This window comes from Colletotrichum lupini, chromosome 9, assembly GCF_023278565.1.
Source record: "Colletotrichum lupini chromosome 9, complete sequence".
NCBI lineage: Eukaryota > Fungi > Ascomycota > Sordariomycetes > Glomerellales > Glomerellaceae > Colletotrichum > Colletotrichum lupini.
Genome location: NC_064682.1, coordinates 2,279,392 through 2,300,794, shown reverse-complemented (window position 1 = coordinate 2,300,794; position 21,403 = coordinate 2,279,392). Strand labels below are relative to the sequence as shown.

Sequence of the window (21,403 nt, the reverse complement as noted above, 5' to 3'; positions counted from 1 at the left end):
CCTTGTCTTCCCAAAGCTTAGCCTACCACGGCGGCTTTTCAGATCAATCTTGTCCTAGACTTGCCCTTGGGGCCGCAATCTGCCAGACACGATGCATCAGCAAGCTCGACCCGCCCCACGGGTCTCTTCCCCCGCTTCTGCGCCCCAGACGAATCCCACAAGAACGAACAACCCGAGAGAAGGAATGCTTGGTACACGCGAAAGGGCTAGCTCGGGAGCGTCTGGTCGCGATTCTGCCGCAGCGTCACCCACCATTGAGACGCCACCAGGTTCCGTTTCGGCAGATGCCGTCAAGAAGTTGGATCAGATAATTCAGGTGTGTACTACGAGACAGAGGTCAAAAGGTGCCATAGCCAAGATCCGCCACTAATTTGAGCGCAGAACTTCCACACCAAAGCCGCATCACTGGTGTTGCAATCACGTTTGAACCTGAAGCCCATATATGCGGCTCGTGGCTCTGGGAACAAGAAGCTGAACAAATGGGTGAGTGCTGGCTCGTTTTCAACCTCTGGTATCGCTTGCAGAGCTGGGTACTGACGCCTGTGCCTCCTTAGTTTCAAATCGAGACGGAAGAATTCGACGACTTCAAAGAGGAGCTTCGTATTTGGCGTAACTGCGGTAGCTTCGAGAACAAGCCTATGCCCCTCATCATCGAAACCTATCTCGATACATCACGGTTAACCCCTAGTCAGAGCCTGGTCATTGTGGACGAAAATGGTAAAAGATGGGACGTGATGGAAGCTCTCAACTCATCCGATTCGAGCGACGACGGCCGCTCTCTGCCCACAAAGAGGAACACGGAGGTGATACTCGAAAGATGGCGCATTGAACTAAAGACATTTCCCACATCCGACCCGGACGACTTTGGCCCAATATTGCCAACCATCTACAAAAAGAGCATCGTCTTCTTTCGGTCTCTCTTCGTTGCAACCAGGATTCTTCCTGCCTGGAAGTTCTCTCAAGCATCTGCAACAAAAGGCGTCCATCCTTCATTAGAACCCCGTTGTCGTGTCCGAACCGGCGAACTAGACACCGGCGGCATCGACCGGCTTAGGCATCCGTTGTACGATGGTCGCCCGGATGTCGTAACTGATTACGTTTTTGGCGACTTGGAGGTACCGGTTGGTCGCTTCTATGCATCAGTCACTTATAGAAATGAGTGTAACTTCAGCGTGGACGACTCAGAGGCATTGCTAAGCTCACGATTCATGGGCGTCGATGAGAACTTCTTCAAGCCATCGCTGCCCCAGCGGACATCAAGCACCCGACGAAACGACCCCGAGGTGGGTTCTCTTCCGTCTCACAGAAGGAGCAGGACTCTTGCAGATATGCACCAAACATACGGCAGTCTCTCAACCTTTCACGGGGAGGGAGCCTTGGGCACTAGCCCTATATCAGCTCTCAAGGCTGTGAAGCCCCCTGGATCTGACACGAGCTCTCCGCCTGGGTCTGCTCCCACGAGCAATGAGCTGAACCCACCAAATTCATTACCCGTCACCGGCCTCGCAACAAGACCCTCAATGAAGGGCTTCAGCAGCAGTGGCCGACGTCCGTCCGTCTCTTTCCAGCCATTCAAGGCTGGGTCACTGTCTGGATCCCCCGTGCCTCGAACTCTCGATTCCGAATCTCCCGCATCTCCCATCTCACGCGCGGCGGCACTGAATGCTCTTACACAACCTCGCAATCGGACGTCACTGACAGCAGGAATGCCTGCCACCCTACGAGGCGGCCCTCCACCGGCCGAAACAGCCGTAGTAGGCTCGCCCCGGCCGTCTTCGACAAGTCGGTACAGCAGCAGTTTTACTCATCGCAAAGGACGGTTATCATTTGGCGGCGCTAGCAAAGCCGGCGATGATGAGCAAGGAAGCAGCGGTCGACAAAGCCTATCCTCGTCAGTGGCTCAGCCAGGATCAGGTCTCCTAGCAGAAGCGAGTGCAGGCGGCAGCTCCGGATCGCTCCAAACAGATGACGATCAGATCTCGGAATTCTTGAAGGCGCTGGATAGCAAGAAGACGCTCAAGAGCTTCGAGTCAGGCAAGAAGGGCGAGGGCGCGACGAATCGGACAGTCGCACAGCTTTCGAGGTTTCACCTCATGAAGGAGTCGAATCAGGCGCTGACAGACTCAATGACTTCGTCGATGCAAATGCAGCGCTCCTCAAGCTCATCCAGTCGGCAGCTGTCCAACGTGCCAAGCATGGCCGCGCCAGCGTCAGTATCCGTTTCCTCCTCGCCCGGAAAGCCTCTCTCTCCTCACACCCCTCATACGCCTGCTGTCCCCTCACGATTGAGCGAGAACTCGATCATCAACTACAACACAAGCCAGCCGCGAAGCGACCGCACCAATACCAGTGCAGAGAACACACAGATGCCTAGAGAGGACACCATCACCCAGGATGGGACCACTGCCATTGACATACCCATCTCTCCCAGAATCGGCACCCACCCTAGACGGTCTAGCTCGGTGGCACAGCAGAATCGGGCCATGGCCGACGATGAAGACGGGGATCTAGCCTTCGCCGCCAATCGCAGCATCAGCTTGGGGGCAGAGGATCGCGAGCCGCCCACGCTCAGCATGCTGCTGGGAAGACAGACTGAAGCTGAGTCTGCGTCTCGCCGAGCAGCGGGCTCGCTGCAGCCGACAGCAGATATCCCGTCCTCAGGTTCGGCAGAGATGATGAGGCAGGGTTCATCAGAAGGATCCAAACCCCCAGGTGGATTGATGGCAGTCGCGCCATCCAGTTCGCCATTTGGCAGGCGTCGTTACGCTGGCATGGCATCCACGGGAGGACGAGGCCAGACGCCTCCCCAGTCCTCCAGGGGAAGCTTCACGGGGTCCATTGGACGGTACGGACGCGGCGAGAATGACTTGATGGATGAAGAGCCGCTCCTTTTCGATATGTCAGAAATGGATGCGCAATCGCGGAGAAGTCTGGAGGAGGGCCGAGGTGGTGGCAATATTGGTTCTGGATCTGGCAGTCGAGCCGACTTTGAACCTCGCGGTATCAGTCGAAGGGGATGGTGAGCAAGGTGTCCTCAGTGGTGACGAGGGACGGCTTCACAAGGAGGTTGCTGAAGGTAGCCAGGAAGCGCATCAGGCCCATCTATTTCACTGGGTTATACTTGGGACTGAATGACACGAGCGCTTTTTTTTTTTTTTTCTGTTTTTTTCATAGGCCTACAAGGCTCAGGAGGACCTGAGGACAGGGTCTGGCAGAAAGGTATCATCGAAACGGTCTTTCATTTTTACTTCTCTTCTCCCGTATTCAAGACATACATCAACGGGTTGGAGAGATGGGTTCATGGCGTTGGATGGAATCGGAATGGCCAAGACAATTCCCAGTGCCGGCAGAGACGGCGGGGAGCACCTTGGGGAACCAAGGACATAGTACAGATACGATAGAGAATGCACAAAGACTGGCATGCATATACGCATTACTTTTGGGCCCCGAGTATGAGCTATCCGCCATCGCATGAGCTCAAGCTTAGAACTTGCAAGGGCGCAGTGACGATCCAGGGGTGCTAGACGTTCCAGATGTGGCTTGACGTCGTTGCTGGTCCCGTTGGTTGGCAGCTTGTTTCCGTGTTGGGTTCCCCGCAGGCCGTGATGGTGTGGCGCACGCAAGACTGACGTGGTGTTGTATACTAAGTATTTGGTTTCATCTCTCATGATCCTGTTTTCTGTTCTTTTGATCTAGGTATTCTGACAGCTTGATGCCTCTTGTGACGGAGAGATGTGGTCACCAAGGTATGTTGTTATCTATCTCGGGGCTACGTGGTGATTGTTGGGAAGTGAAGGGTAGCGACTGCAAGTGAAGACTTGGATGATGCATGGATGTCTTAGGTAGAAGAAGAAGAGAGATATGTAGCTATTTTAGGCAGCGGGTTTGAAGATGCTTCTTTGTAGGCTAAAACGAGGCTAAGGTGAAATAAACGCAAGAAGCCGTGGGGACCGTGGTGGAGCAAGCAGAGGACGATGACCGGCCGGAGGAGGCAGGTCGCAGGACTCTCGGGCTCAGAGACGGATCAGGATCCGTTGGAATTAATGGGAGTCGAAGAAAGTCATCGTCGCAATTGGGCAGCGAAAGAAGAGGAGCCTACGGAGCAAGGTATGGAAGGCAACAAAAGAACCAAAGGCCCACGCGGTTGGTTACGCATGCTTTTGGCCGTCTCTCCTCCACACATGTGGCGGTGCATCAATTGGCCATGGGAAATGGGTACCGTTTTGAGTGGTTCCTGCCAGACCGCGGGTGGCAGAGGAGCAAGTCCGCGTAATTCATGGGCGAAACGAGCTCAGCCCCCCCTGTTGGATTTTCCCGAGGTATACTGTGTACCCATGCAGTAACTTACAGAGCTAGGCTGTGATGACGAAGGGGCCTCTTTCGGGCTCTCCAAGGCGCACTTTGTTGGCGGCACCGCAGCACCACGTGAAGTATGTCACTCTCCGACTGTAATTGTATGCATTGGGTACATCCCCCGCACATCTAGAAAGCTGAAGAAGAGCAGCAGCTCACACTTGGGCTGTGGTGGACGGGACTAGGTAAGGTAATTAGTGGTCCGGACCTTGTGACAGCCCATGGCGACATGGCCACCACCTTCCAGAGCCCAGGTGCCAGATGCCAGTTACTGCGTAGAGGTGTGCCAGGTTTCCCTGTGACCTTCTTCCCCCAAAGCCTCAAGGTAATATCCGACCTCACCTTGCCTTCCATTGCCTTCAGGGCCCATACCTTCCTTGCCTTAGCGACGGATGCAAGCTGCCGACTTTACCTTACATTAGGTAGTAGTTGCTTACTTTATTTTCCACCAGAGGTAGCAGACGACGACTGCAAGATTCTGCCGGGTGTGCCTCAGCACTTACGCACTTACGTACCCGTCACTGATTACCTCAACCTTGGCGACCTTATCCATCACCTTCCTTTCCCTCGGGTCCACGCTTCGCCTCAGCACACACCTACCTTACACACTCGCGCGACATACCCACCTCATCGAGACGTCCCTCTCCCCAAACACCCACAACCTTCAACTCCGCCGACCCAGGCTCCAAGAACCTCCAACCTACGCACGATTTGGCCAACCTTCGAGTGCACGCCTTTCACTCCGTCACACTCGCCTAATTCCGTCCTCAACATTGCCAACCATCGCATTGCATTCGCGCAGCCCGACGACGACTTGCACCTCGCCTGACGTAGTCCACCGCTTTGCCCACTCCAGGCATCTTCTTGCCACAAAGCGCACCCACAATATCTCCAAACCACTCGAAACAAGACAGCTTCTTGATCTCACCCGTCACTACACAGCATCCGCAGCGGCTCACAGCTTTTGCCCAATATGTTTCGAGCTGCCGCAGCTGGTCCCTTTGACGAGGGCGTCGGTACGTGTGCAGCCTTGCGAACCAAACCCCATCGCTGGCCAACGTCGCTAACCTGCCCATCTTGCGTCATCTAGCCAAGGCCACCGACGAGAACCTGACGTCCGAAGACTGGGGAGCCATCATCGAGGTCTGCGACCGCGTAGGCAGCGATGCAAATGGTCCCAAAGAGGTTGTACAGGCAATGATCAAGCGCCTCGCCCACCGCAATGCCAATGTCCAGCTCTATACCCTCGAAGTGAGTTGCACCCTTTCCTCCCCGGCTCGTTGCTGCCGCACCCATGCCGGTATACTGAACCTGTCGCTGACCTTGCTACTCTTCCTGCGCAATAGCTTGCGAATGCCCTCAGCCAGAACTGTGGCAAGAACATGCACCGCGAGCTCTCAAGCCGAGCCTTCACTGACGCCATGTTGAAACTCGCAAACGACCGCAATACCCATACCCAGGTCAAGGCCAAAATCCTCGAGCGCATGAAGGAGTGGTCCGACATGTTTAGCAAGGACCCCGATCTCGGCATCATGTACGACGCCTACTTCCGCCTAAAGCAGAACAACCCGACTTTGCAGGCCCCCTCGGCGCCCCAGAAGACTGGCCTGACCGACCTCGATCGCCAGAAGGAGGACGACGAGCTCCAGATGGCCTTGAAGTTATCGTTGCAAGAGGAGGAGAAGAAGAAGGCGCCTGCCGAGTCCAGCGCCGGTCCATCCTCTTCTGCCACCGCCGCTGGATCCTCGACACACGCCGCTGCACAGCCTCAAGCCCACTCTACACCAGTACCTGCTGGCACGACAGCTGCCACCGTATCAAGGGTGCGAGCATTGTACGATTTCGTTCCTTCCGAGCCGGGCGAACTCGAGTTCAAGAAAGGCGACGTTATTGCAGTCCTCGAGTCGGTTTACAAGGATTGGTGGCGGGGCTCACTCAAGGGGAAGACAGGAATTTTCCCCCTCAACTATGTTGAGAAGCTCACGGATCCCACTCCTGATGAGTTGGCACGTGAGGCACAGATGGAGGCCGAGGTGTTTGCAGAGATCAAGAATGTCGAGAAGCTGCTCACACTTTTGAGCACGTCCAATACGGCGCCGAGGGAAGAGGATAACGAGGAGATATCGGTAGGTCCTACGAGTGCCACCTCAGACCGACCCGGTACTAACGAGTCGCCAAATAGAAGCTCTACCACCAAACGTTAGCCATCAGGCCGAAGCTGATCAAGCTTATTGAGAAGTACTCCCAGAAGAAGGGTCAGAGATGCTCCACTCGCTTGTCTATGCTACTTATACTGACCAAAACATGCAGATGACTTTACACAGCTGAATGAGAAGTTCATCAAGGCTCGCCGCGACTACGAGTCTCTTTTGGAATCATCCATGTCGCATCCTCCTCAGCCTAGTTACCACCAGTATGCCATGAGACCTGGCCCCGGCGGGTACCCAGGCGGACCGGGGGCGGGCTATCCCCCTCAGGGTCCTCCTCAAGGCCCTCCCCAGGGCCCTCCCCACCAACAGCAGCAGCAGCAGCAGCAGGAGCAGAGATACTATACTCCAGCACCCCAAGGTGAACTACCTTGATTGCCTTCTTCCAAGCGCACCAAGTTTAACTAGTTTGTACATAGAACAACCCCAATACCCTCAGTCTACGCCCTCGCCGAATTTCCAGCGTCCGGCACAGGCAACGCCTGCTCCCTTTTACGTAGCCGGTGCGGAGGTCCCCTCAGCGCCGCATCACAACCAACCGCAACAGTATCCTCCGCGTGATCAACGTATTCCATCCACAGGCAAGGCACAGGTGCCGCCGATCAACACCTCGTCACCACCGCCGGCCAACACTTACTCCGCATATTCTGTGCCTCCCAACCAAGGAAGGCCACAGAGCACTTACGGTCCCCAGGAGCTGGCAACCTCTGTCTACGACTCGCCTATTGCTACCCATAACCCGAGCTCTGCTGCGACATATACATCCTCCGTGTATTCCCAAGACGATTACAACAACGGTAGCCCCGTCGTAGGTAATTCGACTGTTCCAGCACCTTCATCCTTCCAACCATCTGCACCACCAGTCGGGCAGCCCTCACAACCACCTCAACAACCACCGCAACAACACCAACAGCCACAGTACCAGAGTTATCAGCCACCAGGAGCTCAGGGGCAGGATAACTACGTCAGTGCCCCTACTCAGGCACCGCCGCCTGTGCCAACTGGAGCAGCTCCGCCTATCCCTGGTGCCGGTCGATCTGAAGTGATGACGCCACCGCCCCTGCAGCCTGGCGGTGCGGCCTACGATGCTAGAAACAGCCTTCCAAGCCAGGGACCATCACAGCCGCAGTACAGGGCGTATGTTCCTCCCAGTGGTGGTGCTGATGGACCGAGCGCACCGCCCGCTGCGGATTACTATCGGCAGAGTGGCGTCTACTAGACGCGGGGACTGGGCAGTAGCAAGCAGCCTTGATATTAAGTAGATGAGGTGGTCAGTTCGGTCGGAGGCCATCCTATTAGGCGGAGTACGTTCAATATTTTTAATGACTTTTATTGACTGTGTCTGGGAGGTATTTTGGGCATTAACGGCCGCCCCTCGGCCATGCAAAGTTATGTTGTGTAGCAATCAGTCAATCGTATAGGTTGATTGAATTCAGGATGACGACTGTCAACTTTTTGGGAGTTCCAAGCCCGTCCAGAGGGCATCATACCCGGTATGGCGGGTAATTTGTCGATTGTGGGGAGGGAGGGAAACCACCGTAGTGAAAGTAGGAAGTAGAGGAAGGCCGAGGGAAGGGTAAATAACACTCGAATCTGTACACTACCTTGTCTCGTGGTTGGTGTATTCTTTTGCTCTCATTGTCGAATCGCTGTTCCGGTCATGCGTTGCGAAGTAAGTGAAGCAAGGAAGGGAGTGATTTGCATCGGTGCTTGATCAAACGAATGTCGAAATTCCCTTTTGTTTCTATCATCGTATCATAGGAAGAAAAAGAATCCTATAACGCCAATGGTCCTGGGCTCTGTGGATGAAGCCGTCATCGTCGCACAACTCCTAAAACGCACACTGCCTCCTTCCCGTCATGATACGCGAAACATGTTTTCCCTTCTAGTCCATAACATTGCCCACCAGGACGAGACAGGATAGAAAGTGATTAAAAAGGGGTTTCTACCAACGCCGACCAAACATCTCGTGCTCAGGCTTCTTGGCCTTCTTCTTTCCCGCAACCAAGCTGGACTCGGGAGACCCTTGCCTGCTCGTTCTCGCCGAGGTGGCCTGGGAGGCCGACGGGTCAGGATAAGAATCACCAAGGCCGATGACGGGCGCTTGGGGGGCATCGCGGCGGAACAGATCCATAATCTCCTTGAATCCGAGCTTGAAGGCGTCCTTCTTCATGCCGCCCTCAATGGCCGTCTCGGCGAGGAGTCGCTTCTTGTCCTGCAGCGCGAGAATGCGCTCCTCTACCGTGTTCTCCACGGTGAGCTTGTAGACGATGACGTCGACCGTCTGCGTGAGGCGGTGTACTCTGTCGATGGCTTGTTCCTCGACAAACTAGAAAGAGGTAGGATGATTAGCACACTGGAAGATGTATTTGTCTCGAACAAAACGCTGTGGGAGACTTACAGGATTCCAGAAAGGCTCCAGGATAATGACACGAGTCGCCGCAGTCAAGTTGAGACCCAAGCTACCGCACTTGAGACTGCAGAGAAGAATACGCGTGTTCTTGTCGTTGCGAAGTCGGTCCAGACTAGCCTCGCGCTCGTCGTTCTTCATGCTGCCGTCGTACCGAGTGAACTTGAGCCCATCCTTGCGGAAGAAAGGCTCAACGAGGTCCATCATGGACGTGAATTGCGAAAAGACAATGAACTTGTGCTTGCGGGCCTCCTTGTGGAGAATCTGCATCATTTCGCGAATCTTGGCCGAGGCCAGAACCTTGGATGCCTTGCTCGCAGGATCGTAATCGGTGTCCTTGTCGGAATGCAGCTCCGACTCATCTACACCAGTGTCTTCTTCCGAATCAGTTTCGGAGTCCGAAACACGCGACTGCGAAGATCTGAGCTTCTCCTCCTTAACCTGCGATGCTATCGCTCCTATTGAGAGGAGGCTGTCGTCGGAGACGTCACTCTGGTCGCCATCCTGACCGTGCTTGTCCTCGTCATCCTTCACAACAAAGCTGTCGAGCTGGCTGTCGTCGTCTTCGTCTTCGGAATCGTGCTTGGAATCATTCGCACCAATCCACTCGCCACCTCCCTCGGCATTCTCATCCTCTTCGCCGCCGGCCTTGCCCATCCGCAATTGGCCCTGCTGAACCTCGGGTACGAGCCAGCTGCCGTCTGCCTCCTCATCATCACTATCGACGACGACGTTTCTGTTTCTGGGCCTCCTGGCCTTGGGCTTGTACGGTGTGTCTTCTTCGGCATCCCCTCCTAAGGATTTCCGCACCACCTTCTTGACACTGCTCTTCTGCTTCTTTTGTTTCCTTGACTTCGGCGTCTCGTGCTCATTGAAATACGCCAGGTCTTCGCGACACTCCTGGCAGGTGTCTTTGCCGCTATTGGCTACGTCCCGCGGCAACTCACGACCGCAGACGTCGCATTGCCTTGAAACTATGCCCATTCCGCCAAACATTTCAGCAAGAGAGTCGATGTCTCCGCGCGCGGTCTTCGGGGCGGCATCAGACAACGCTTCCCTGTCCTTTTCGAGCTTGCCTTCAAGTAGCTTTGGATGGTTACAAGCCTGCCTGAGCCGCAGGAGCAGAACCAAGGCATTAGCATAGTTGATCTTTCCCTGAAGCATTTGCTCGATGCTCTTGTCGGCTCGAGCTTCCAGTCTGGTATAGAAGCGACGCTCTGCTGGGGAAAATTTTGTGGCAATTGTGACGACCTTGCGCTCCGTGACTTTGAAGCCAGTGGTGGACTTCTCGCCTTCCTTAGTTGGCTTGCCGCCAGGGTTGAGGGCACCATCTTCCTTGAGAATTTCCTTCGTGCGTCGTTTCATGAAGCATCGCAGAAGACTGTGAAGCCGGCCGATTGCCACATGGCCCTGGCCATTCTTGAGAGGCTTCTCGATCTGCTCTTTCCATTCCTTGAGATCATCGTATGGCTTGATACGGAGGAACTTGATGAGGGACTGCAGCTCCTCCAGATTGTTCTGCATCGGGGTTCCTGACAGGCACCATCGATACTCTGAACGCAGAGCGTAACAGGCTTTTGTCGACTTGGCGTTGCGGTTCTTGATTGCATGTGCCTCGTCGAGCACAACTCGCCACCAATGGAGGCCGAAAGCGCCTGCTTTGACACCCTTCTCATCTTCTGAGGAGTGACCCCATTCAGAAACCAATACTTGATAGGTTGTAACTACGACGTCGTACAATGCGAGGTCCTTGAAATTCTTCGTGCGTTGAGGTCCATGATGAACACAAACCTTGAGCCCGTGCGACTTGGTCACCTTCTCTTTGATCTCCGCCTCCCACTGCCTGATCAAGGCAAGAGGCGCGACCACGAGGGTTGTCTTCTCGATACCGCTGAAGTGCTTCTTCCAGCCCGCTTCATCCTTGTTGGGTTTTTGGTTGCTGAGTATCAAGGAAATGGTCTGAAGAGTCTTGCCAAGACCCATGTCGTCCGCCAAAATGCCACCCTTAGGTACCTTGCCCTTCTTCACTGGGCCGAGTTCGCGACCTCGCATCCACTCCACACCTTCAACCTGGTGAGGCAGAAGCTTCACTTTGAGGCCCTCCACAGTACCGTCATTCACGGCTTCGCCTTTCTCCTTTTCTTCGCCCTCATCCCCTGATTCCATTCCGCCCTCCAGTAGAGCCTTCAGATCGGACGACGCCTTCGCAGGGTCTGTCCAGAACTCGTTTTCTCCAAAGGTTGTGGTGGGCCTAAAGGTCGAAGGGTTGGCATCGGGGCCTATGGAGCTATACAGTGTGGGTGGCTCGGGTTTCTTGTCTTGGTAGAGAGGGACTGATGGAACAGCCATCTGCTGAGGTCGGTGATGCTCGGGGCGTGATCTCCTTTCGTTGAAGATACCTGTTGCCTTCTGCTTAAGAGAGGACAGAATCTTGGTAGGATGACCAAAAACAGGCTGTGACGACGAAGAATGAAATGGATCATGACGTTTGACATCCGAGAAGAATGACTCCAACGCATCGGAGTGCAGTATTGACTGCTCGTGTTGCGAGCTTGATTCGCTCGCCTTCGGAGCTGGTCGAGGAGGCGGCTTGAAGTCGTTGCGGGATATTTCGACCAGATCAGGACTCGTTTGGCGATAGGCTGGCGGGTTGCGCCTCGCAGACGAATTCGGGATCGCTGCGGATGCTTTCGACTTCGGTGTTGTTGACAAGCGCATGGAACCGACTTGGGCGGCAAGGTCGTCAGGGTCGAATGAAGCTGAGTCCCGACTTTCAGCTCGTGAAAGCAAGTGTGCGGCACCACGGGATTCCTTACTCGGGTTGCTCGTCTTTGGAAGCTCGCGGCTAGTTGATGATTGCGAATCGTCGTTAGGATTGACCGGGCGCAAAGGGCCTCTGGCCGGATTCCTTTGGTTAACCATGACTGTGTAGCGCAGCTGCGGGCTGTCTTCGTGAATATTGTCGGAATGCGGTTTTTGTCTGCAATGAGATGGGGGGAGGTCGGAGGATCTCTCAGAGAAAATTGTGTTTCTAGGCTGGAAGGAGAAATGGGCGCCTGGTTTTCTGGAGTTTCGGCGTAAAGGTGTCAGTTGGATGTTGGACTCTTGGAGGGGTAAATCCAGAGAGAAAAACAGGAAAGAAGGGGAGAAAAACAAGCGAATGTGGGCTTTACCGACTTCATAGAAATTTCATGAGAGGGATCGATATAGTGCCAGGACTCTTAGGAGACTAGGTGGTACTCGCCCCCTTTGTAGTAGAATGGCTGATCGCGTCCAGGAAGCTCGAAATGTGTAAATGGATGCGATTGCTGGGGAAAATGCCTAATTGTGAACGGGATGTGAAAGCCGTCGGTACCGCCTACTTAGCAATGACATAACTCTCCCCAGCAACGGGCGAGCAACGAGCGCGACGCCACAATATACCTTGATTGCTACACTACACAGCCACAGGCTGTGTGCCACAACTGGTAGCGACCAGCCACAACTATACATAGGGGCTTCTGCCCACATTAGGGGCTTCTGCCCACATTACCTAGAAGAATTAACCACTACTTAACACATTATATTAACCCTACTTTTACCCCTAGTAATTTAGTAATATAACCTATAATACGACCCGGTACTAAGAATTTCTTTTTTATTAACCTATTATAACTAGGATTTAATTTACTAAATAATCCTTACTCTACCCTTATAAAAAATACGACCGATAATAACTAAGCTAAAAGCTAAATAATTACTACGTTTTTATATTAATAATACGAACTACCCCTACGTAGCGAGAGTTATAAATACTAACTAACGTTATATAACGCGGGTATTATAATAAGCTAATTAAATTATTAATACTCATATTAATAAAATCGAGCTAAACTACCCTATTAAATTTTTAAAATCGGTACGAGGAGTTAATATAATAATTTAATAAATCCATATTATAAAATTCGATTACTAACTAACGTTATTTAACGATACTTATTTAACGACTCTTATTTAATTATAATCGTTACCTACCGTACTTTTAATACTAATAGCGATACGTATTACTAACCTAAGTAACTACTTCGATTTAAAAAGTCTTATTACTAACCTAAGTAACTACTTCGATTTAAAAAGTCTTATTACTAACCTAAGTAACTACTACTTATACCCTTCTCTACTTAGTAATTACGACGAGTTAGTAAAGCTTCTTAAAATAGTAAACGGTAATATAAATAGTAATAACTAGTTTATAAGTAATAATAACCCGATTAGTAATCTCTTTACTAATATAATCGCCTAAATTACTACGATAATAGCCTTAATTATAAATAATATAAATAATAATAATAATAGTAGTTAATAATTAACTCCTAGACCTAATAGTAATTAGTTTATATTTTTAAAACTAAAGGAGATTAAATATTTTAATCTAACTAGTTATAATAATTCGAAATATAATATTACTTTTAGTACTAAGTTTATTACTTATACTAACGTTTATATTTTTTATAATAAGCTCTAGTATTTCGTAATAACTAAAAGCGACGTAGCTATTAAAAAAGTATAGTCGTTTTACTTACTAAGTATAGCGTTAATATAATATATTACTAAGCTTATATAATTAAAATAACTAGCTCTATCTAATTACGAAATATAAGTTATTATTAAGATTTTATAAAAGTAGTTTAAATAAAATTCCTCTAAAGCCCTTAACGTATTATATATATAAAAACTTATAATTAAGGACCTCGCTAACGGATATATAGTTAAACTATTTATATAAATAATAATTCGTAACGTACGAAATATAAAAATCGACGATATTTAAATATAACTTGAAGTTATTTTTAAAGCTCTTAATAATAAGATTTAGGTATAAATAAAAAAGCTAATAATAATAATAACCCTAATTTGGTTCTTAAACCGCCTCAATAATAAAAAGAGTATTTTAATTCGTATAGCTAAGAATAAATATCTTATATAAAATAATTACTAAGTATAATAAGTAATAACGAGCTCTTTATATAATAACGACCTAGTTCCCGAACTAAGGTTAGTTTTATAAAGAAGAAAATATTAAAATACTCCCTATTTATTATAAAAACTAAAGTTTAATAATTACTAACCGAACTATAACTATTAGTAGTTTAATAAGTAATCTAATTATAATCGGTATAACGACTTTAATTATTTAAATAACCATAAGCTATTTATTTAATATAATAACTGTTACGAAGGTAACTTTGTTTACCTTATTATTCGCCTTATTATCAATATTACGTAAGCAAACTATATACCATATTAATCTACGATTTCTGTAGATTATTATAGGTATTGATTATGTAAGCAATACTGCTTATATAAGCTTACGTGAGCAGTGGAAAGTACTGGAAGGTAACTGAATAATCTGGAATTTACTCGAGGCGGAATTACGTACTACGATTACGCATTCACTTACGTATACGCTTATTAATTATATCATAATTAATAAGCAATGGAATATTCTAGTAGGAGGTTTTTATGCCTATATGTAGGCGTGTATTTGCCTACCTAGACCTTTCGTTAAGCAAGCAACTTCTCATATAGTAATTCAACTATATTACTCTCTTTACTACAAAAACCTCTTTTATATACGCTTATATCCCCTATATTCATATATTCTTGCTTCTATATGAATATTCACTTTTTATATTCTTTATAAGAATATCCCGCATTACCTCGTTAAAGCTATACGTGCTAGAATAACTTATATAAAAGTAGTAATTTTTAAAGAGGTAATTAAATAAATAATTAATTTACGACGTAGGCTAATAGCTAGATAATTAATATTACGTAATAGACGTAATAAAGTACTTAGTTTTAGTTATACCGACCCCCTTAAATAAGAAGTTCTATAGCGCTACTATAATCTAGTGGGTATACTTATAACCCTAATAATAACCTTAATAAACTATATTAATAGCGCAATAACTACTATTTAAACCGTTCTAATTATAATTAATTATATTATATATATATATAAGCCTACGTATTAAAAAAATAAGATAAAGAGCTATTAAAATAAAACGAGGACTAGAATCTAAAATAAGCGTACTATAGTAACGACTAACTAAAAGAACTAAATATAAATAATAATTTTAATAATACGAACTACGGACCTTTAAATTATAATCTAATACCCGTAATTAGGGACGTAGCATTTTTATTACTAACCTTTTAAATATATATAATTATAAGAAATATAATAAGTAATTCGCTTTAAATAATAAACTATTTTAATATCTCCGTAACGTATATAACGTAGGTCTTTAACATAGACTATAAATACCAACGGCTAACGCCTTTTTTAAAATTCCCTAGTTATTAAATAACGAGGATTAGAGAAAAGTATACCTAATAATATTATATTAATAACGGAGGACGATACGGTAACTACTTCGTTAATAATAAATACTCTAGCTACTAATAAAACTAAACTACTTATTATTACCTCTATTACGGATTCTAAATTAAATATTAAGATAAGATTTAAAATAAGAATATCTATTATTATATAACTACGATTTATAACTTCCCTTAATAATAATATTAAAAAGGAAGTTTATATTAATATAGGCTATAATTAATCGATTACTAACTAATAATAAATTATAATTATTTTTTTATTTTTAAAAATTAAATAACGCGCCGTTCCTTTGACTATTAGAAATATTAAAATAAATATATACCAAATATAAAACTATATAATCTTCTTATTTTATATTAAGGGTACTATTATAAACGATAGTATACTATCTTTAGTATACTTTATACGAGAAATATCGCTAGTTAATAGCCTATAGATAAATATATTAATTAGTACTAATATTATAAAACTAGAAAAATTTAAAATCGACTTTACTACTTTTATTATTATTATTTAATTATATAATATTGACGTCCTAGCGTTTTATAATACTAAATATAGACTACTTATTAAAGCTACGATCTAATTAGCTACGATAATAACTATATTACTATATATATCTTCCCTATTCCTAGTTTTATATTCCGTAATAACTAATAAAGACCTATTATTTAAGTTAGTACTATATAATAAGTTTATATTCTATATATTATTAATTAACGAGAATATATATTATATTATAATTATTAATAATACTAATAAACTTATTATAATCCCTATAAAAACTAAAGTCGGCTCTTTTAATTTAATTGTTAAAGATACTTATTATTAATAAGTTAATAACGATTAGGTAAGTATAGTAGCTAATTTTAATAATACGGATAGTAAACTAAACGAGGCTATAACTTCTAAGCTAATAGAGGTCTAGCTAACGGACCGAATAAAAAAAAATATAACTAAAATTACGATATATAACGGAGCTAATAAAATAAACTACTTTATACCCTTATTAAACTATTTCTAAGACGTTTTTAAGGATACCGGCTTTATTAATATTCTTAAAAACTAATAAATACGAATTATTCTTAAACTAAGCTAAGAAAAAGAGGTCCCTAAAATAAAAAAGATCTACTATTTAAAAGTTAATAAAAAAAACGTCGTCCGGAAATAACTAGATATACTTATTAACTAGGGACGACTATATTGTATTATAAACTTAGTACCGTTTTTATTTTTAGTTTTTATAATATAGTATAAAGTTAATAAAAAATAAAAAGGCTATATAATTATTAATATCTGCGGATTAAATAAGATCGTATTCCTAAATAGCTATTTAATATAATTATAAGACGATATTTTTAATATTATTAAAAATAAGTACTATATTATAGTTATAAATATAAGTTCGTTTTATTATTAACAATAAATATACCCCGAATCTCGCAACGCTTTTATAATTATTATACTTAACGAATAATATATTTTTAACTATATTATAATAAGTTATAAAAACTCGAACGCCTATATTTAATAATAAATAAACGCCCTCTTTATAAACGTCTCAGCCTAATTATATTATAATAATATTATTATTAAATCTAATATATTAAAAGAATATATTACTAACCTCGACGCCGTTTTTCATTTATTATAATAAAAAAATATTAATATTAACTTATTAAAGACCTTTATAAAATTTCCGAGTACTACCGTTCTTAAATAATACGTCGATACTTTTAGCCTATTTACTATAATAAGAAAATTAAATATTTTTAAATAACTTAAATATTTAACGACCCTCCGTAACCTTAATATATTTATTAACCTCGTAGGGTATTTTTATAATAATATCCCGGGATATATATTTATTATAAAACTATTAAAATAACTAAAAACGGATTTATTATAATAAAGGACTAAAAATAGTAAACGAATTACTAATAAAAATCTTAGGTATAAATAATAGATAAAATTAGTCCTAATTATAATTACTAATAAAGAACGGTACGCGTTTAAAAAAGTACGTAGTAACTTACTAAATAATATTAAGCTATATTACTACGACTTAATATAATTACTATTTATCGATTTTAATATAATAATAACGGGTATTAGTACTATAGCTTATTATATTAAGCTAAAAGTATTATAAATAATTATAAATAACGAAGAGAAGCTAACTAAACTATTATTAAAAGGTACTATTTAACTAGTATTATACTTATTACGAACCCTATTTAAGCTTAAAAAAAGATATTAGCTAATAAAAATAGAAATACTAGGTTTTGTTTAAGTCCTAAAGAAATATAATTACTAGATCTCTATATTAAAACTTACTACGATAATTATTACTAATTATTCCGCTATTATAAGCCTATAATAATAATCGGATATTATTAATATTATAGTAAATAATACTAATAATAAGAAACTAATTAAGGTAATAAAATACGCTAGCTAATTTAATATTTAGGTTATATATAAGCTAAGTAAGGAATATATTATACTAGACGCGCTATTTAAACTACTAACTAACTTAGGATACGACGAGCTAAATTTAATAAATAGTAGCTTAAACGTTTTACTAAACGACGTACTAAACAATTAGGTAATATAAATATAGGCATAATTAGTTTTCTTAACTAATAATACCTATATTATATAAATTAGTCTACTATTAATATATATAACTAACGATTAATAATTAAAAAACGATATTATATTATTAATAATATAGAATAGTATTAATATAATTCTTCTTAAAATAGTACCGAGTTTTAAAAAGAAAATCTAATAAGGTTACGATATAAACCTAGTTTTTAAATTTATTATTAAAATAGTCCGTAATAATATAATATTATTTAAAAAGAACCGCGCCGAATTACTATTTTTTTTGCGCAGGGAATTATTATAAAAAGTAATAAATAATATATACGACTAATTATATATTCTTTAAATATACTATATTAATATTTTTAAAACGGCTTATAGAGGAAACTATATAGGTTATAATAAAATAGTTACGATACTATTTAGATATTATATACTACGACCTATACGAAATCTAAAGCGCTATATTTAGGGTTACTTAATATACTTAACGATAAAACTTAAAATATACTAACTATATAGTAATATATAACTTATTATACCGTTATTATATCCCTATTATATAATGACTATTAATTTTATTCTAAGATTACTAACTTTAAAAAAAGGATACGACTATATCTTATTAGTAATTAATAAAATATCTAAATAAATTAGTCTAATATTTAGATATAAAATAATAATAATAAAGGAATAGGTAACGTTACTAATAAACTTTTTATAGCACTATAACTAAGGATTACTAAAAGTAATCCTAAGTAATAAAGACCATAAATTCCTTTTTATAATATAAAAATATATATAGGATAAGTATAATAATAAACTATTATACTTAGTAGCTTACTATCCCTAGACTAATAGCTAAAATAAATAAATAAACCTTATAGTTAAGTCGGCGCTACGAATATATTTTATATTACTAAAATCCCTAAATTAATAGCCCGATAGTATTCCCTAATTATAATTCAAGATTAATAATAATAAATTAGTAGTAATAACTAAGTTACTTAACGAAATTATTTTAAGATTTATTCCTAATAATATTATTAACGTAATTATAAACGTAATAGATAAATTACTAACTAAAATAAAAATACGACTTAAAATATACGATACTATTATTATTATAACTATTTAAATAAAATTATATTATAATTAAAAGCGCTTTATTAAATTTTTCGAAGTTAAATAACGTATTATACTAAGACTATATCGCGGTTATAATATACTATAATTAATTATACTAAAAAAGAAATACTTATAATAATATACTAAGCCTTTTACGATCCTCGAACGGGTCGGACGACTTATATATAAATTCGACTTATTTTAATACGCAAAAATATATAATATAATCTTAGTTAACTACTTAGAACTAATACTATTACTCAATATCTATAGATGAGTATTACTAATATTAATAACAATTTTACTTACTAATTTACTAAAGAAAATTATCGATATTTAATAAAATAAGAATAGACTATAGTTTTTATTATAATTAGAGAGACTAAGTAAATAATATAAATAGTAGTTAGAACTTTTTTATAAAATTATTATAATAAGGTATTTACTACTATAAGAAGAAGAATATTTAATTTAGTTAAATAATAATTCTTTTTTATAATAGAGGATAGTATTAACTATTCCTAATTTTAAGTACTTACTTAAAGCTAAAGATTGAACTTATTATTTAATCTTAATTTTATATTACCTATAGCTAGCTATTTAAACCTTATTTCTATTTATTTTAACTATACTTTTTTCTTTTTCTTTATATACTTATATTAAAATAGTATAACTAAATAAAACTAATAATAGTCTTACTAACTTAGCTAATTAAGTATATAATAAAAAAAGTATTAACTAAACGTTTATTAATAATCTTAATAATTTAGTAACCCCTAATATTAATTATATAAACACTTCTAAGTTATTATAATACTTATTAATTATTAAGGGTAAGAATAACGGACTATTTAAAATAGGAAACGAGGATAACGACTTAGTAAATAAAGAGGACCCCGGACTTAAGACTAAATATAAGGGATTCGCTAGTTTATTTAGTATATATAACCTATTTATTATAAACATATTTCCTAAAAGACTTAGAATATTTAATACCTAACTATTTATAATACTAAATAATACTACTTAGAGAATCTAAGATTAAATAAATAAAAAGCTACTATCCTAACTAAAAAAAATAATAGCTTAAACCCCGATTACGATTAATAACGACTTATTATTTATAGAGTTAGAAATTAAGAATAAAAAAGCTAATAATACGAAGTTATTATTAAATAACAACGATAATTTTTTTAAAATTAAAAAAGGGATTAGTAACGAGGAGTTTAATAAAAAAGAATCTAACGACGGCGTTTTATTTAATAAAAAGCTATTAATAAAAAAATATAAAATTAAAAGAATAAAGAATATAGGTAATAAAAAACTAAAAGTAATAACTTTATAAAAAAATCCTTTTTAAAACGATTTACTAAAAAAGATACTTATACCCCTAAAGCTAACTCTTAACGATCCCCTAGTATAACTAATTAAAATTAATCTAAGTATATTTATTCTAAATAAAATAATGCTTAAGTAGTACTATTTAACTCCTAAGCTAATATAATAAGGTCGGCTATATAAAAAGAATTATAATAGCTTATACTATACTAAGTATTTTTTAATAACGACTTAAATAATATTATCTTCTTAGAGTTTAATAAAATTTTAGTTATAACGACTCTTTATTAAACGCTTATAAATAATTTAAAAAAAAGGCGACTTATTATTATATTTTATATATAGAGCTTTATATAAAATTATTAAAAAAGAAATAATAGTTAAGGAAATCGTAATAGTAATATATTTATATAACCTTAGCTTATTAAAAAATTAGTATAACTATTCTAACTAAATTAAGCTATTAAAATACTTTATTATTTATAATTTTATAGAGCTTAAATACGACGATATACTAAATACGCTTCTTATTATTTATAAATAATAAAAGCTAGTACTTTGAACTATTAGTACGACTCCCGGGCCTTAATACTTACTTTTAAAATAATTAAAATAATTACTAATTAAAAAAAAAAGCCTAGGGATATAATTTTATAATACGATATAACCCTAGTTTAAAATAATAATAAAAAGTTCTATAAGTTTATATAGAAAATTATTATTAAAACGATAATAAATAATAAAGCGAGGATAATTCTTTTTTAATAAGAAATATAAAAAAGAAAATAGTAAAAAGAAATAGATTATATAATAAAAATAATTAATATAACGATTTTTAATAACGAGTAAAAAATAATTCGTAAAAGGGTACTCCGTAATTTCGATACTAAACTATAAAAATAACTTAATAACTTATTACTAAAGTATTATATTATTAAATATAATAATTATAACTACTATAGAATATTT

The 21,403-nt window shown here is 40.7% G+C and overlaps 4 protein-coding genes across 4 annotated transcripts; 2 read left to right on the top strand and 2 right to left on the bottom strand.

The window, feature by feature from the left end:
- Positions 1-91: 91 nt before the first annotated feature.
- CLUP02_16562 (uncharacterized protein) lies at positions 92-3,023 on the top strand (the record flags this gene model as incomplete). Its single annotated transcript, XM_049295481.1, has 3 exons — positions 92-316; positions 382-483; positions 555-3,023. The coding sequence occupies 3 exons, from the start codon at positions 92-94 to the stop codon at positions 3,021-3,023; spliced, it is 2,796 nt and encodes a 931-aa protein (XP_049152628.1).
- Positions 3,024-3,168: 145 nt separating this feature from the next.
- CLUP02_16561 (uncharacterized protein) lies at positions 3,169-3,668 on the bottom strand (the record flags this gene model as incomplete). The annotated part of the gene is made up of 2 exons (XM_049295480.1): positions 3,169-3,195; positions 3,276-3,668. The coding sequence occupies 2 exons, from the start codon at positions 3,666-3,668 to the stop codon at positions 3,169-3,171; spliced, it is 420 nt and encodes a 139-aa protein (XP_049152627.1).
- A 914-nt stretch (positions 3,669-4,582) lies between these two features.
- Positions 4,583-7,779, top strand: CLUP02_16560 (VHS domain-containing protein; the record flags this gene model as incomplete). The annotated part of the gene is made up of 7 exons (XM_049295479.1): positions 4,583-4,620; positions 5,296-5,369; positions 5,444-5,604; positions 5,700-6,479; positions 6,536-6,608; positions 6,664-6,921; positions 6,980-7,779. The coding sequence occupies 7 exons, from the start codon at positions 4,583-4,585 to the stop codon at positions 7,777-7,779; spliced, it is 2,184 nt and encodes a 727-aa protein (XP_049152626.1).
- Positions 7,780-8,505: 726 nt separating this feature from the next.
- On the bottom strand, positions 8,506-11,892 carry CLUP02_16559 (SNF2 family domain-containing protein; the record flags this gene model as incomplete). The annotated part of the gene is made up of 2 exons (XM_049295478.1): positions 8,506-8,889; positions 8,962-11,892. 2 exons carry the CDS (start codon positions 11,890-11,892, stop codon positions 8,506-8,508), a joined length of 3,315 nt encoding a protein of 1,104 aa, XP_049152625.1.
- Positions 11,893-21,403: the final 9,511 nt, after the last annotated feature.